The 16,501-nt window shown below is 48.7% G+C and overlaps 1 protein-coding gene across 3 annotated transcripts in view; it reads left to right on the top strand.

The window, feature by feature from the left end:
• Pdcd6 (programmed cell death 6) overlaps positions 1-16,501 on the top strand; it is a 21,117-nt gene continuing 4,616 nt past the window's right edge. The window contains exons 1-5 of one of the 3 annotated variants that reach the window (XM_004625173.2): positions 1-167; positions 934-995; positions 6,317-6,361; positions 9,494-9,652; positions 15,061-15,170. In XM_004625173.2, coding sequence (XP_004625230.1) covers positions 73-167; positions 934-995; positions 6,317-6,361; positions 9,494-9,652; positions 15,061-15,170 — 471 coding nt within the window. In that variant the 5' untranslated portion in view covers positions 1-72. The remainder of the gene's footprint in view (positions 168-933; positions 996-6,316; positions 6,362-9,493; positions 9,653-15,060; positions 15,171-16,501) is intronic. The other 2 variants (XM_004625174.2, XM_023706455.1) reach the window with 2 other exon arrangements.

Below are 16,501 nucleotides of genomic sequence, written 5' to 3' on the forward strand. Positions count from 1 at the left end.
GGGCGCTAGGTCCTGGCAAAGGCGGAAGCAGAGCCGTGCCGCCACAGTCTCTCCGTCGCCTGTTCTCTGCCCATGGCCGCTTACTCCTACCGCCCGGGGCCCGGCCCGGGCCCTGCTGCGGGCGCCGCGCTGCCGGACCAGAGCTTCCTGTGGAACGTCTTCCAGCGGTGAGGCCGGCGCCCCCGGGACCCTGGCCCTCAGGCCCCGTCGTCCACCCCCGTGCTCTCCCCTGGCGTCCTCCCCATCTCGGCCCCCTGCGCGGTCTTCCCGGGCTCCCTTCTCTGCCGTCCCAGGTCCCGGGCCCCTCCCTTGTCCGCTCAGGCCTCTCCTTTGCCTCCCCTCCCCAGCTCTCCTGTGCGCCAACCCTTCCTAAGCTGCGGACCCGAGGCCCTGGGTGCACCGTCGGTCAGGGTTGAGTGGCAGACCCTAGCTGACCTCGGGGTCTCTGGTACAGTTTTTCAGGACAGGAACAGACCAGGTCTCGCGCTATGAAAATGGCAGCAACTCTAAAAGGGCAGGGAGAACCTCGGGGCAGGTGACCGGTGTGGCTGTGTCTTTAGCCCCAGGTCGTCCTAGTGATAGAATGGCCATAAATTGAATGACTCACGGCCAAAGAATGACGTTATTATCCCAGAAAATTTGTTTCTGATCTATGAAAAATAATAGAAGCTGGAGCATGTTTTGAGTTGCTACAGGCCATGGGAGTAACCAAGGAAGTTTGAGATGAGCAGTAACGATAATCCTTTAGGGGTCTCTCTATAGCACCTCTGGGGGTCTTTGATGTTCTGGCAGAATAGTGAATGATCTGCAAGAGGGGCTACAGACTATTGTAGTATTGACAAAAAAAACCAAAACAAAAACTTTGTTTTTTGTTATATTTTGCTTTTCCTGCACTTTTCACCACCAGCTTACCTTGTCTTCTTTCTTTTGTAGGGTTGATAAAGACCGGAGTGGGGTGATATCAGACAATGAGCTTCAGCAAGCATTGTCCAATGGTGAGTGAAAGCCTCATCCACTCAAGGAAGCAGTTTCTTTTCTGGAATTTATTTCTAAGTACAGAGAATAACTAAGACCAAGTTACTATTACTGATACATGAGGAGGAAGGAAGTGTTTCTAACTTACATTGTTGGTAGCTTCTTATCATTAATGCTGCCCCACTGAACTCCAAAACAATAGAGGAATGTGAGAATTGGGAGGTGCTGCCTGAGAATTGGGAGCTAGGGTGTAGGTTTTAGGGAAGGGGTAGGAAGTTTAGCTCTGTGCAGCAGAAACCCTTTAGATGTCTTGAATATCCTGGCGTTTCTTCTTTTTTTTTTAATGATGGTGTTTCTTGATAATTGGACTTTAACTCCTCTGAGGCACTTAAGAGTTGTCAGGGGACACAGAGGTAATTGTTAAAGGGATTAGCACCAGCCTATGCAGTACTTGAATCTTGGTTGCTTTGGGAACTGCTGCAACTCTAGGGACAAACTGAGAAATAGGGCTATTGGGAGGTAGGGCAGTGGGATCATGGAGATGTATTCTTCTCAGGGTGGGGAATGCTAGGCCTTCAGGCAGGGGCTGGAAGGAATGCAGGCCTTGTGTGGAGTGCATTGAGGGCTCTCCATGGAGTCATGCTTTTGCTGATTTCATCCTGATTAATCTCTTGTGGTATTTCTAGAGATGTCTTACGCCTTTTTGTAATCCCTTGGATAAAGTCATCTTTTCTTATTATATTCATAGGCTGGTTTTTCAGAGGTGTGCCATTTAAGATGGAAAATAACCCAGTTTTAAGGTCTGATGAAGTGTTGGAAGACTCATCTATCAGTGGGAAGCATTTATATGATATTGTTGACTGGGCAGGGGAAAAGGCAACAGTGGACACTGGACATGGCCTCACAGTGTTGGAGCTGGTGAAAAATACTAGAAGCTGGGGCATTCATTTTGCTCTGGGCTTAAAGGAGAACCACTGACTGTTGAGACATGCTAGGCATTAAGCATCCATTCCTGGTGATGTGTGTTAGGCTGAGGGTCTGTGTTTTCAGAATAATGTATTTGCCTTACAGAACTGTAGAGGCCACTGATGTCATTTCACTGTGTGGGCCACAAATACTGGGGTGATATTTTACATGTTTGTTTAGATTTTTTTCAGGAAGTTAAGAGATTCCATTTTTTTCTATAGTGCCTTCTTTAGTTCTTTCCTCTTTGTTTATTATTCACTCTTTTTATCTGAGCTTTGCATCTCCAGTGCTTGTTACATCCAGGGGAAGGACAAGGCAGGATTTATTAGAAAGACTGCAAAGGCATCTACGCCAGCAGGCCACAATTTGGCAATTCTTGGCTTGAAACTTCCTAAGTGACCAGAATGAATAATGTCCTCATGTCATGCTGTAAATGTGTGGCAATAGGGTGACACACAGTACTCCTGAATCATCTTCAGAGATACCTTACTTGTTTTCAGTGGTTCCCAGTGAGTGGTTAAAAGTTTGGGAACTTGTAAATAACCTTTTTTTTGTTGTTGATTTGCTTGAATGTTTGAGAGTACTGACCAAATTTAGGTTTTGTGTGAAATTTCTCAACTGGTGGTGGTGGTCAGTTACTCAACCATATTTGCATGACAGTTTGTATACCTTGGAGGACCCCACTGGGGAGCTGGGACTGCTGGATTCATGTCCTGGCTTTCCCTATTTCAGCAATGTGGTCTTGGATGAGCACTTAACCTGTTGGGTCTTAGTGTCTGCATCACTACTCAAAGAGTAAACTGAGGAAATGCTGGCAACGTACTTCCTGGGATGCACAGCACAAGTGCCTGGAGCGTTAGCCACAACATTGAGTAGTATTACTCCCAGTGTCTTTGGCCCTGGAGGCAGTTCAGGTCTGGGATGGCTAGCTCCAGCCCTTGATGGTAGTGAAGTTGGTAGAGGCCACTTGCGATGTGTGGGACCTGGTGCTGGGGCTTTTAAACAACGCCTGTTTTTTTGGGGGGTCTCACGATGTAGTCCAGAATGGCCTTGAACTCCCAGCGATCCTCCTGTCTCTGCCTCTGCCTCCTGAGTTCTGAGATCATAGGCGTGTGCCACCATGCCCAGCTACAACGCGTGTTCTGAACTGTGGATTTAGGGCCCCTGTATTTTCACCAGTAGGCATTAGCCCTCAAGTACCTATCAGAACATAACCCTGATTTAAGCTACCACTCAGTCTCTACCAAGAACTGCTTGAAAGTGAATTTTAACAGCTGCCAAAATGGAGCTTTGTGGGGGTGAGAGCCCTGTGGGGGTGAGAGCCCTAGGCTTATGTTGTGGGGGCGAGAGCCAGCCCCATGTGGTTGCTGCTAATCCCAAGGATGGGATCATGCTGTTCCTGGAGGCACAGCACGCAGCGTGTCCCACGCAGCGTGTCCCACACAGCTATGGTGCTGCTTTTTCTGTATCTTACCAACCCTGTATCTGCTGAGTCAATTTTCTTCTTCAAATTAACTGAAAATTTAACACTAGCATTCTCCTTTTCTCTCGTGCACTGTATCTTAGTCCTTTTCCTGCTGCTATAATAATTCCCCAGACAAGGTGCTTTATAGACAAATTCATTTTCCTCCGGGCTTGTGGTTTGTGGTTTGTTGATAGCAAGGGTTTAAGATTTTTTTTTTTTTTTTTGCTTTTTGCGGAACCGGGGATTGAACTCAGGCCCTTGCGCTTATTCCACTGAGCCATCTCCCCGGCTCCAGGGTTTAGGATTTTTAAGGGGTATATTTTCTGATCTTGCCTTGGGCTGCTTACTTTCTTTCCTTCCCTCTTACCTTACTTTTTTGATTCCAGCTGACATTGTACTTATTCTGTGTACTGCAAATATATTCTGGAGTGAGGCAGATTATTAGTGAGCACAGATTCCTAGTCCCTTTACAGCCTCACAGAGCGGGTGGTGACAGCACCTGCTTTGCCCACTTCCCTGTGATACAGGTGGTGGCAGCCCCATGCTCTGGCTCACCTGTGGTGGTGTCGTTGCAGAGCCCAGCTCTGCACTCAGAGGTGTGTTCTTTGTGCACGTCATGCCATGTGCTGTGTGGCTCCGTTTCTCCCCATTTGGTCGTTCACACCGAGGCCTTGGGGTTTCCTACCTGTGTGCCTGCTGGTGTCTGCCACCTGCCTCTGCTGATCCACTCCCTGCAAGGCACCCATGTCTTCTCTTCCTCTCTTCAGTGGACAGTGGTTCTGTATTTTCCTGCCTTAAGACTAGCATTCTCCTTTTCTCTCGTGTACTATATCTTAGTCCTTTTCCTGCTTCTATAATAATTCCCCAGACCAGGTGCTTTATAGACAGATTCATTTTGCTCTGGGCTTGGGAGGTTGGGAAGCCAAGAGCATGGTGAGACATTGGCTGGCCACGGCAGAAGGTGGAAGGGCAAGACTGGGAGGAAGGAGCCACCTTGCACTTTCACCAGGAGACCCCCACCATGACTCACCTACTCCAAAAAGAAAGGCCCCACCTACCCCTTTCTCAGGAGTGGAGTTCTCATGCCCAGTAGTGGCACTAGTGTTATCTTGAGTTTTGGAGGAGACAGCTTTCAGACCACCGCTCTCTCTGGCCTCTACATCATGAGCTTCATAATGAAGGTTCACAGTGGTGCTTTGTGTAGGCAGATGATACTTGTCACTGTTTTCAGTGCCTGGTTTTTTGTTTTTTTGTGTGTGTTTAGTACAGGGTCTACAGGGTCTCACTACACAGATTGAACTCATAGCGACCCTCCTGTTTTCAGCCTTCCAAGTGCTGGGATTATAGGTGCTCACCACCACGCCCGGTCTTAGTCGCTGTCTCAGCACACCCCGGGGGCAGGGCCGACTTGGCATGTGGAGCCAGAGATTGATCCTGGGTCCCTGTGTCTGCCTAAACAGGTACTTTAATCCGCTAAGCTATCTGGCCGGCCCCCAGTGCCTGTGTTTGAAACCATTTTGATTTCTATTGTTCTCTCAGGATTGGTGTTCTATTTTGATATTGGAGCTAAGTCATTAAGCCATTTCAGGGGATGTAACATAGTACTAGAAGGAAAGTGAAATTACAAAATTGCGTAGATTCTTCCTTCAGCTCGATCTGAGCTTCTGGGAGGTCTGTTGCCATCTGGTCGACACCATGCTGAGAGTGTTAGTGATTCCCAATAGGGTCTTGTTTTGAGCTGTCTTCACAGGAGCTGTTGTGATCGGTACATAGGACCACATGACAGGATTCTCTCTCCCTCGCTTCTTTCCTCTCTTCTCTTTCTCTCTCCCTCTCTAGTGTTGTAGTTAAAACTCGTGTCGGACAAAAGAACTGAGAGATCCCTGGGCATGGTGGCACACACCTATAATCCCAGCACTTGGGGAGCCGAGGTAGTATTGCTGTAAATTTGAGGCCACCCTGGTCTACATGGCAAGTCTCACAGGAATGGCCTGCTCCCCCAAAGGGACTGAGAGAAATCACTTCATGGAGGCAGGAGTTGTGTATAGAATGCCCACACAGTCAAATAACTGTCCTTTTTGTACGTGGACCCAGTTATGAGCAGTGGTGTTTATAGTCCTGTGATGACTCAGAGTCTGGAGCTTACCCATAATTTTGATCCGTGGGTTAGCTCTCAGGCTGGGTTGACCAAACCTTTATGTTTCCAAGAAAAACCTGTTGGATGCCTAGCTCTGTTCAGTCCTGGGCCCTGTGTTCTAGAATGGGCTGACGTAGACCAGGGGCCTCCAGCTGAGTTATGCCTCTTTGCCTGCATGGTCTATACCAAGGATGTAGTTTGTGGCCAACATCTGCTTCCCTCTAAGCAAGTAGGGCTTGATGACACACTGAAAAACCCTGGACTCCCTGGCTCAGGACAGCTGCCCTGAAGGTGACCCCTGAAGCATTGTGGAAGATGTGAGCATGGCCTCCCCACACTCTGGAAGCTCATGCTTGGCTTCTCATCCTTGTCCACGGGCTGTGTCCCCTCTGTGTAAGACACCATGTCCCTGAGTATTCTCTTAGAGAGTTGTCCAGCCTAAGAGTGGTGAGAGTCGTTTAGGGAACTAGTGTGGCTGTTCTACCCAGAAACTTGTCCAGATGGAGCTCTAGAGAGCCGACATTTGGTTTGGAGTAGCAACAGATAGTAGAAAATGGGGAGCTCCTGCAGGGTGCAGCACACGACGCTGTGTGCAGGGTCCTCTGGAGTCAGGGCAAGCAGAAGTTCCTCGGTGCCCTGGACTGGGCCCCCGGGAGGACCTCTGCTCTGGAGCAGGCGGTGACTCTCGCCGGCTTGCATTGTGGGTCAGGCACTTACAGAGTTCTGTAAAGTGAGCATCTGTTTAATTGCTATTGTGTGTCATTTGTTTTCAGGCACATGGACTCCATTTAATCCAGTGACTGTCAGGTCAATCATTTGTAAGTATCTGCAGACAGATGTGGGTGGCAGGTGATGTCGACTTGCCCTGGGTGCTGCTTGGATGAGCTTGTTCCCAATTTGGCTGCTGCTTGGTGCTGGGTCCTGGCATCCTATTCTCCCTGCCTCTGCACAGCTTTTTGTGTGTACAGTACTTCTGTTTTTTTGTTTTTGTTTTTTGAGATAGGGTGTCATAGAGTTCAGGCTGGCCTTGGCCTCATCATGTAGCCCAGGCTGCACGCAGCCTCATAGTGATCCTCCTGTGTCAGCTTCGCCATGCAGTGCTAGGGTTACAGGCGTGTGCCACGATGCCCTACTGATTCTTTAGTTTTAATTTACAGCTTAATCTGATTTTCAGTTTCTGATTTCAAGGCTTATCTGGTTATTTTTGATATTTCTCACTCTGTATTTTTTTTTTGGCATTTCATCTTTTTTTCTCCAGAGGTTCTATATGATATTTTTAAAATTTGAGGGAAAATTTCTGTGAAAAAGTCCACATATAAACACTGTTTTGCCCTGTGTTCATGATGACCCTGAGCTCTTGAGGGGATGGTCTACATCTGACTTTCCTGCTGGGCCTTACATACGTTGATATTTCCTTGATATTTTTGTAGTTTTTCTTTGTATTACGGGTTTGAGTTTGCATGTACTTGATACAGCAAACCAGGGCCTGCACTGGGGCACATCCTCAGAAAAGGACTCATGTTGTGGCAGCTGGCTAGGGTGTGGGTTCTCAGGGTGGGTCCTTTCTGGCTGCAAACCCCAGTGAAGGTTTGAGGGCCAGATCCAGAGAGGATGGACCTGCAGCCTCATGGTCTCAGAAGAAAATTTGTTGTTCCTTTGATTTCTGGAATGTTTGCGTAACTATGAGGTGGACTTTCTTTAGCCTACTCTTCTAAAGATGTAGCTCCCTTCCAAATCTTTATTTTTTAAAATGTATTTGATACAGGGCCTTACTACATAGCTTGTTTTTTTTTTTTTTGCTCCAAATGCCTTCAGGGCAGGTTTGGCTGGCTTGAGTTTTGGGGATCAAACCACAGCAGCCTGAACCTGACTGCTTTGTTGAAGCAGGCACTTAAAGAGCTGAGCTAAGGGGCAGGCCCCCTATAGCTTGTACTCATAGTGGTCCACCTGTTTTCAGCCTCCCCAGCTCTGGGATTACAGGTGTGTGCCACCAGGCCCAGACCCTGGCTGACTCAGCATGCCTGAGGGTGGAGCCTGTGTGGCATGTGCCAGGGATCGAACCGTGGTCCCTGAGTTTGCCTAAGCAGGTGCTTAGTCTGCTGAGCTATTTCACTGGCCCCCAAGTTCTTTTTAATATGGGATCTTGGGTTCAGTTCTGCCCTCTGCAGGACCAGGCCCTGTGTCTGAGGTCTGGTCCTCACCCCACCTCCTACTCTGTACACAGGTTTTACTCCATGGGGGTGGCTTGTCTGTACTGACTTTGAGCTCTGTAGTGCATTGCAGAGAGTTGCAGGCACTGCATGGAGCTGATCCAGGCAACAGTATGTCGATAAAAGCTCCTGGGTGTGCTGATGTGGAGCACTGCGGACGTTGTGGATGGGCAGGATGCCTGTGTGTTTCCCTGCCAGAATGGGGCCATATGTCAAAGCCAGCCCCAGCTGTCACTCATCCATCCTTCAGTGTCGCCTGTGTCCTAGGCAGTAATGTGGAAACCAGCACTGGGGTGAAGCCTCCTGCGTGGTAGACGAACATTAACACTATTTCACAATCTTTGCTCATGTGAGATTTTGCTGAATCATGGGTGGTCTTACTGCAGCCTCCAGTCAGCCTTGGTGCTTGAGGAGGCCCAGTGATTGATAATTTTCTCCACATTTTTATGGCCATTTTGGAAATACACTTTACATGTACATGCAGTTCTAGTTATCTGTTTATATGTATTTAGAGCTGGAATGACACTGTAGTGTTTTGTTGTTTCATTTTTGGGGACTGAAACTGGATATCACACTGAGTTATCCTCCCCAACTCTGTTTTATTGTTTGTGTTGAGACAGGGTCTCACTAAATTGCTAAATTGGCCAGGCAGGGCTCAAACTAACAATTCTGTCTCCTCCTCCCAGAGTCATAAGTGTACACCACCATGTCCAGTTAAGGTCAGGTCTTATTTTTTAAAATCTGACGCTAATAGGACAATAGTCTAGGGTTTGTTTTTTAAATCAAAATACATAGGCTTCTGTTGCCCCATGAGGACTGTTCTGAGTTTTTCCAGGAGATGTAGTAGATCTTGCCATACAGAAGAGTCTGCTTTGGCCCAGGATTACGAGCTGGGGTGGGGGCGGGGAGATGACAGACTTGACCTCTGTACCCCAGAGTCTTCCTGGTGAAACAGAAATACCCAAAGCATGTCCTGCTGGCCCCGCCCCCTGGCTATGCTGAGATGGCAACTGAGGCTGGGCATGGTGGCATGTGCCTGTAATACCAGCGCTTGGGAGGCTGAAAACCGAATCAGTATGAGTCTTATCTGTGTAGTGAGACCCTGTAGACCCTGTACCAAATACATAAAAAAAAGAACAAGAAATACCCACAGTGAGCCTGCTTACCACAGTCTACTTCAGTATAGAATATTGTTTTAGTTTTTACTCTGGTGCTACTATAGTCCACTGCATAGCCAGTATCCCTTCTTTCTGTTGTTTTGAAGAGCTGGAACTGGGAATCCCCCTTGGTCCCTGGCAGAAGAGACAGGGATTTTAGGGATCCAGACATACTCAGTAAGTGAGCATTTCTTAGTGGGGGTTTGTTTGTTTCTTTTTGTATTTGAGTAAGGGTCCACAGGCTCTCACAATGTAGATCAGACTTGAGTGATCCTCCTGTTTTCAGCCTCCCAGGCGCTGGGATTACAGGTGTGCGCCACCACGCCCCGTCTCAACTGTCGTCTCAGCACGTGGGGCCAGCACAGCATGTTGGGGATTGAATCCTGGCTGCTGTGTCTGCCTAAGCAGGCGCTTTAATCTGCTGAGCTATTTGGCTGGCCCTTAGGTAGGGTTTCGAGCCTCTGGTTGGTGTTGTGCTGGCATCTGGGAGGACTGAGGCTGGCAGTGGCAGCTAAGCACGTGCCCAGAGTTGAGCTTCTTTAGGGCAGGGACCTGACAGTCCCTCTTGTCTGCTTTGCCTCAGCTATGTTTGACCGGGAGAACAAAGCTGGTGTCAACTTCAGCGAGTTCACAGGTGTGTGGAAGTACATCACAGATTGGCAGAACGTCTTCCGCACCTACGACAGGGACAACTCGGGGATGATCGACAAGAACGAGCTCAAGCAAGCACTCTCAGGTTTTGGTAATTCACTTGTCTTGATTGTGTAGCATATTTCATTTTGGAACCCAGGGGCCCCACTGTGCCTTTGATTTTGTTCAACTTACTTTTAAATCAGCCGTATGAATTTTTGTTTATATTGTACAGGTTCATATTTCCCATTTATGTCACGCAGGCCTATGTTTGACATGGGATCTTTCATGCAGTTTTCCCTCCAAAATGAGATAAGGGCTATGCAAATCATCTGTCACTTTTGTGAAGTGTGTTGATGTCAAGATCAAAATTGAGAATGTGGCTTTGAAAGTGCCTTAAAGTGGATAAATGAAAAAATGGTGTGGAGCAGCTTCTGTTGCGCTGTCCACCAGAATACGTGGCATTTTGATACATGGTAAATTAATCCTACAAACGATCCTGTAAGCTACCAGGTCTAGCTCTCAGTTTCCTGATTTTGCTCTTCTGGAGTTAGAGGAAGCGCAGGAACCCATTCTCAAGTGCATCCAGCCTGTGAGCCCTGACACGTGTGCAACATGGACATTCCCGTCGGGCTTGGGTGTGTGACCGCGTGCCGTGCTTCTCACACGTGTTCATAGCACCTGTCTAGAGTGTAGCCTGTGCTGCCAGAACTGGTCTTGGGTCTGAGAGGAAGCTGAGATGGGGGCAGTACAGGAATTGCACCCAAGACCTCATCCCTGGTAGGCAAGCACTGAACTGTTGAACTAACTATACCCCGGCCCTTTTTATTTTATTGTATTGTATTTTACTACAGCCACAACGCAGAGTACTAACCACTATATGATCACAGCGTGCTACCGGGGACCTATATTGTATTTTATTTATTTACTGTTCATTTATTTATAATTTTGAGCCAGAGTGTCTGAGTTGTGAAAACAGACCTCGAACTTGCTATCCTTTTGCCTTAGCCTCCCAAGTGGCTGAGATTCTATAGGCCTGCGCCACCACACCTGTTGCTGATGTTTCTCTTTACAACGTAAGCACCAAATGTTTGGAACCAGCCCAAGGTTTGTTACTGCTTCCCCAAGATTTTTGTCTGTTTGGGACAATCTCATTCAGTGCTCTTGTTTATCTGGCTTATATTGCCAAAACCTGTATTTTACTTAAAAGATTGCGCATCAATGTCTTTTAGAAAATTCATCCTGATTCAGTGTCTCGTGGCGTGAGTCATGCTACCCTGAAGCACACTACTTCTTGTGGCTGCTGTCGCAGCTCCTGTCCTTCCCTCCACCTCTCTAGTGCATACCTTCTGACTTTCTCTCTTCCTTCTCACCTTATGAGCTTCTCCATATGGCTGGTTAGAGTCCCGGTGTCTCTCCAGGAAGTTGTGTTCAGACTTCGCTGGTTTTGGGCTAGGATTTGGACAGGATGACTACAAATTGAAACTTGGGAAGCAGATGGCTTTGCTGTACCTTAGGTGGGGGGATGTGGTAGGGGACCCAGCTGGCTTCTGTCTTCAGGGACAGTGATAAGAATGGCCTGTATGGAGAGTGGACCCTAGGAGCCCAGGGAGGCCCCTTGGTGCTGGACAGGGCCAAGCAGGAGATAATGGGGGCCCAGTGCTGCCTAGTGTGGCAAGAGGCACTTGAACTTGGGGCTGGGCCTAACTTGTGAATCAGTTCTGGACAAATCACAGTGTCATGGAGCATCACCCTGCTCCAGGGTAGAGGACTTGGAGCTATTTTCAAGGTCCTGGGGACTGATGGAGACAGTAGTCCTGGCTTCCAGACTCTGTGTCCTGGGCAAAGCAAGGACATTCCAGCAATCTTCATGCACGTGGCAGCAGTAGGAGGTGTAGCTGGTCAGAAACCAACAGGGCAGTGCCTGAACCTTTTCTGGAGGAATAGCACAATGCACAGAGCGTTTGTAGTGTCCTATTCCGTTTCTTCCTATATATGGTTCCTGATCTTGCAGAGCTGTATCCCCTTATCCTCCATGAAAAGGAGCATGATCGTTCTGCTTACACATTATTTTGGAAAGTTTTTGTTGGTAAGTTGGTAATTGTTAGTAAGTTGGCTTTAGAAGCCAACATCCAGGGCTGGGGAGATAGCTTAGTAGAATAAGTGCTTGCCTGGTTCAGTCCCTGGTTCTGCCAAAAAAAAAAAAAAGAAGAGGAAGAGGAAGAAGAAGCAAATGTCCCTTTCTTTTTTGACTCATTTTTTTTTTTTTTTGACTCTTGAAAACAGGTGTATTCTGTGGTGACCTGGGATGCTCAGCAGTGGCCAAGGATGTCTCAGGCCAGTCCTGGTGGCACTGTGCAACTCAGTGCCTGTTGGGTCTGATGATCCATCCTCCGTGCACTCAAACCATGCCAACACCTGCAGTCAGGTCCCTCGTGGGCACAGATACCTACGCCGGCAATTTGTTGGCTTGAAGTCTAGCCTACAGCAGCATGGTCAGAAGAGACCACTCCTCACCCCCAGAGCCTCTGCTCCCTCTGGCTCCTCTTTCTCACCCAGCCTAGCTGGTAGCTTTTGCAGTTTCCATTGGTATATATGTATGTATGTATTTAGAGACAGGGTTTCACTATGTGGTACAGGTTAGCCTTGAACTCACTTACGTAGCCCAGGCTGGCTTTGAGCTCATGGTGATCCTCTTGCCTTAGCCTCCCAAGTGCTGGGATTGGAGGCAAGTGCTACCATGCCCAGCTAGTTTCCTTTTTTTTAAAAATTTTTTATTTATTTATGTGTGTGTGGCCAGCTCAGCCCACCAGGGGGCGGGGCTGTCTGGCATGTGGTGCTGGGGGATTGAACCGCGGTCCCTGTGTTTTGCTTAGCTTAGCTTGTACTAAGTAGGTGCTTTAGACCACTGAGCCATCTCACCAGCCCCTAGTTTCCTTTTTTAAAAAAATGTACTTAGTACAGGTTCTCCAGGGTCTCACTACATAGATTGGACTCATAGTGATTCTCCTGCTTTCAACCTCCCCAAGCTCTGGGATTCCAGGTGTGTGCCACCACGCCCAGTCTCAGTCGCTGTCTCGGTGTGCCCCGGGGATAGGGCCGGCATGGCAGGCTGGAGATCGAATCCTGGCTGTTGCACTCTGCCTAAGCAGGTGCTTTAGTCCACTGAGCTGTCTGGCTGACCCTCCAATTTCCATTTTTAATAATGAAAACTGAGAGCATAATGAACCTACTTCTGTCATTTCCTGTCTCTGCTGCGTTTGTGTCCTCGTTTATGGCTGAACATTTTAGAGCAGATCCATGTGCCACCCTGTGCCCTCATTCTGTAACTGGAACATGTGGACGCACACTTGTTCATGAGATTGTACTGCCATCTACTTGCCTTACAAAGTTGACAGCATTTCTGTTATTTTTTCTGACTTAGACTCAGAAAAGCTCAGGTGTAAGTCCCACCCGTTTCATGCTGTCAGATGGCTGGAAGCATAGGTTGGATCCTTTTCAGTCACTGATTTTCTTAGACAGTGCTGTGACTGTCAGCCATGCTACTCATGGAGCTGGTGGTGGTGGTGGTGGTGGGTCACGGGCCTAGCCTGGTGTTGACCCCTCAGCCTGGAGTGTTTGTGGGGCAGTTTTCTGGCAGCGTCATCCCTCCTTTGAGTTCAAAGGGAGAAGACTCTGCACCATCAGTTCCTGGAAGTGGACGCAGAGAACGTATTCAGGTCCCCTCTCAGTGAGGCTGTTGTCATCTCTGAGGGCTCTGGCAGAGCATGCTTGGCAGCAACAGGGAAGGGTCCAGGGTGTCCCCATCTCTCCTGCCTCTGACCGTGCACAGGCCTGGAAGGGCTGAGACCCCTGATGTAGTCGCAACCTGGCTGCTGAGCCCCAGTGGCTCATCTTGCTGGATGGTGCAGCTCTGGGGAGGAGGAACGGATGGCTTATGTGGCGGGCGAGGTGTGGCACCTGGCTTAGCAGTATTTCCAGATCAGAGCACTGGTCTGAGACAGAGGCCTGGGAAGCCCCACTTCCCAACTCCAGCAAGCTGGTGCATCCTCTAGTTAGCACACCAGGCCTGGGCGGCCCGGGCCAGGGGAGCTCACTGACCTGCATGCAAAGCAACTATGGGTGCCGAGGATGTGGCTCTTGCTCAAGTTTTGGCCTCTCCAGTGAGCATTCTTCTTTCATGGTTTGCTCATTTGTCATTCCCTTTACTAGCCTCACCTTTATTCTCACTTTTCTATGACAAGAAAATTGGGAGTTAGGTCCGAGAGGTGAAGAGTTGCTTCCATGTCTGTCAGACTGGATCCTCTGTCTTTTTCCCATCTCCTCTGTCCCTGTGTGTTCTGACAGGAGACCAGCATTGGCTGTCAGTATCTGTTCCTTACCTGCGCAGGCAGCATCCCATGGCCATGTCCCAGCTTCTGCCTTCTGTGAGCTGGGCTAAGTCGAAGATGCTTCCTGACCTGCCAGCCACGTGCTGCCGTGTGTTGGGAGGTGTGGCAGCCAATCCCACCCGCTGTTTCTTCAGACTTCAGTGAACATTCTGTGTTCTACTTGGCCTACAGGGAAAGTCCTGTACTGCCCTCCATCATTTTTTATGGGCCCTGGAACTGAGGAACTAGCTCACTGGCCACTCCGAAGCTGCTATGAATGTGTGGGCATGTTTGAGTCTATGAGTAAAATGATTAAATGATTAACTTAATACAGGTAATTAACTGTCAGATTCACTCAGGCAGTAGGTGTGCAGCAGGAAAGACTGAAAACTGGTAAAAATCTATTTGCATCTGGATCTTGTCTCCTGAATCAGTAAGGACACACAGTCACACAGGTAGAGGGTACACCCTCCTTCACTGTGTCTTCAGGGCTGTCTGGGCCCATTGGGTGCATCCACAAGTCTTCAGAGCCACCTCACTGTTGGAGACTTTTCCTCAGCATGCTCAGCAGATTGAAATGAAATCATTCACCTGAGGACCTGGTGGTGATTCTGAGCTACCTTGCCCTCTCAGTGCCCTGACGTCAGATGTCCGGATGTATGTGGGGGTCCCCATCGGTTAACCCCATTCCTCAGGTCAGCTTCTGTTTAACTAGAGCCTTCTGTGATTACCAAAGCATTCTTTGGTAGTGAGTGGGCTAGGCAGTGAGTCATTCAGAACTTTGATCTTGAGGTGGCTTCCTTGGGTTCAGGATACCAGGCCTGGCTGCCCTGGAAGCGACCTCTGTGTGCATTGCATGGAGTGAGTGCAGTTAACCAACTATGATCTCACAGCAAACGATGGGACAGTGGTGACTTGTCTTTACAAGGAATGGTACTTGTCTCCAAGTAGGTCACATTGTAGTACTGAAAATGTAAATTTATTTCAGACTAATGTAGGACACTCTTGGTTCTCAGAGTACATTTGAACAAATTCGCACTTTTACTTCCACCCAGCTGTCGTTTGCTGTTAGGTTGTGGAGTCTTGGGAGGGAGAACTGCGGCAGCCAAGCACCTCCAGGCTCTCTTGACTCTGATCTTTCTTCTCCAAGGCTACCGGCTCTCTGACCAGTTCCACGACATCCTCATCCGCAAGTTTGACAGACAAGGACGAGGACAGATTGCCTTTGATGACTTCATCCAGGGCTGCATTGTCCTGCAGGTGACAGTGGTGTTCTGTGGGTTTTCTGTGGCAGCCAGGTGGGGCCAGAACAGGGTGGCAATCAGGGTGGGGACCTGGCCTTATACCAGCAGATCAGGCTCATTTAGAGATAGTTTTTGGAGCTTATAAGAGTCTCAAGCTGGGCATAGTAGTGCATGGCTATAATCTCAGCATTTGGGAGGCTGAGGCAGGATTGCCAGAAGTTGAGGGCCAGCCTGAACTACAGAGTAAGACACTTGTCTCAATACCCACCCCACAAAAGAGTCTCATCTTTGGAGAAGTAACTAGTTGTGTTAACCAAAATGTGAACAGTAGTGTTCTTTGTACTCTTGGAAATCAGTTGTGTACCACAAGATGACATTCTAGTAGATGGCCCAAAGATTACGATGAGCTGGAAAGTTCCTGACTCTTGGTGACGTTGGTGCAGTCATGCCATCATCGCATCGGACACTACATGTTTACAGTGAAGCTGGTGTAAACAGACCTTCACTGCAGCTGCTAGGAAGAGCGGCCTTGATGACAGTAACTTCTCACTGGTTTATGTATTTGCTGTACATACTTTTTATTGCTGTGGCGTAACACCTTTAAGAAGTTCACTGTAAAGAGCGTGCGTGCAGCAGCCTCATGCCTCTGGTGTCACTGCAGTTTGTGTGCTCGTCAGGAGTTCGCACCCCTAGGTGCCTCTCGTGCACTGTAGGACAGAGATGGTGAGCTTTTTAGATCTCGAGAGCCCAGACTGCACCCCTAACCCCACTTTTTCCCAAGTTGCCAGCACTACCATTAAACCTGAATACTGACCTGCTGATAGGTGGCGATGTCATTGCCTGGTACTGCCACTCCTTTCTTTGTTTTTCTATTTGTGTGTGTATGTGTGTGGCCAGCTCAGCCCACCAGGGGGCGGGCCGGCTGGCATGTGGTGCTGGGGGATTGAACTGCAGTCCCTGTGCTTTGCTAAGCTTGTTCTAAGTAGGTGCTTTAGACCACTGAGCCATCGCACCAGCCCCTGCCACTCCTTTCTGATGTGTACATGTCCCTTTAATGCATTGTAGCCTGATCCTCGGCTACTGGGGCAGTGCTAGAGTGACTTAGCTCACGTGCCCACAGAGAGGGATCTAACTGTGTGCCTGCTGTGACACATGTGGCGCTGGGACAGCGCAGCCCTCAGGACGTCCCTTCCCTCAGGACATTCCTGCTAGGAGCAGTATGTGGCTCTCACAGCACCATTGCCTGGCTCGGTGCAGGCCCTGCTGCTGTTTCTAGGTAGAGCTCTAGGTTCTGTAGGTTTAAGCTTTGGAAATGTAGATTGATAAACCCTATATATCTTTTTTTTT

This window comes from Octodon degus, unplaced genomic scaffold (genome assembly GCF_000260255.1).
Source record: "Octodon degus isolate 3935 unplaced genomic scaffold, OctDeg1.0 scaffold00008, whole genome shotgun sequence".
NCBI lineage: Eukaryota > Metazoa > Chordata > Mammalia > Rodentia > Octodontidae > Octodon > Octodon degus.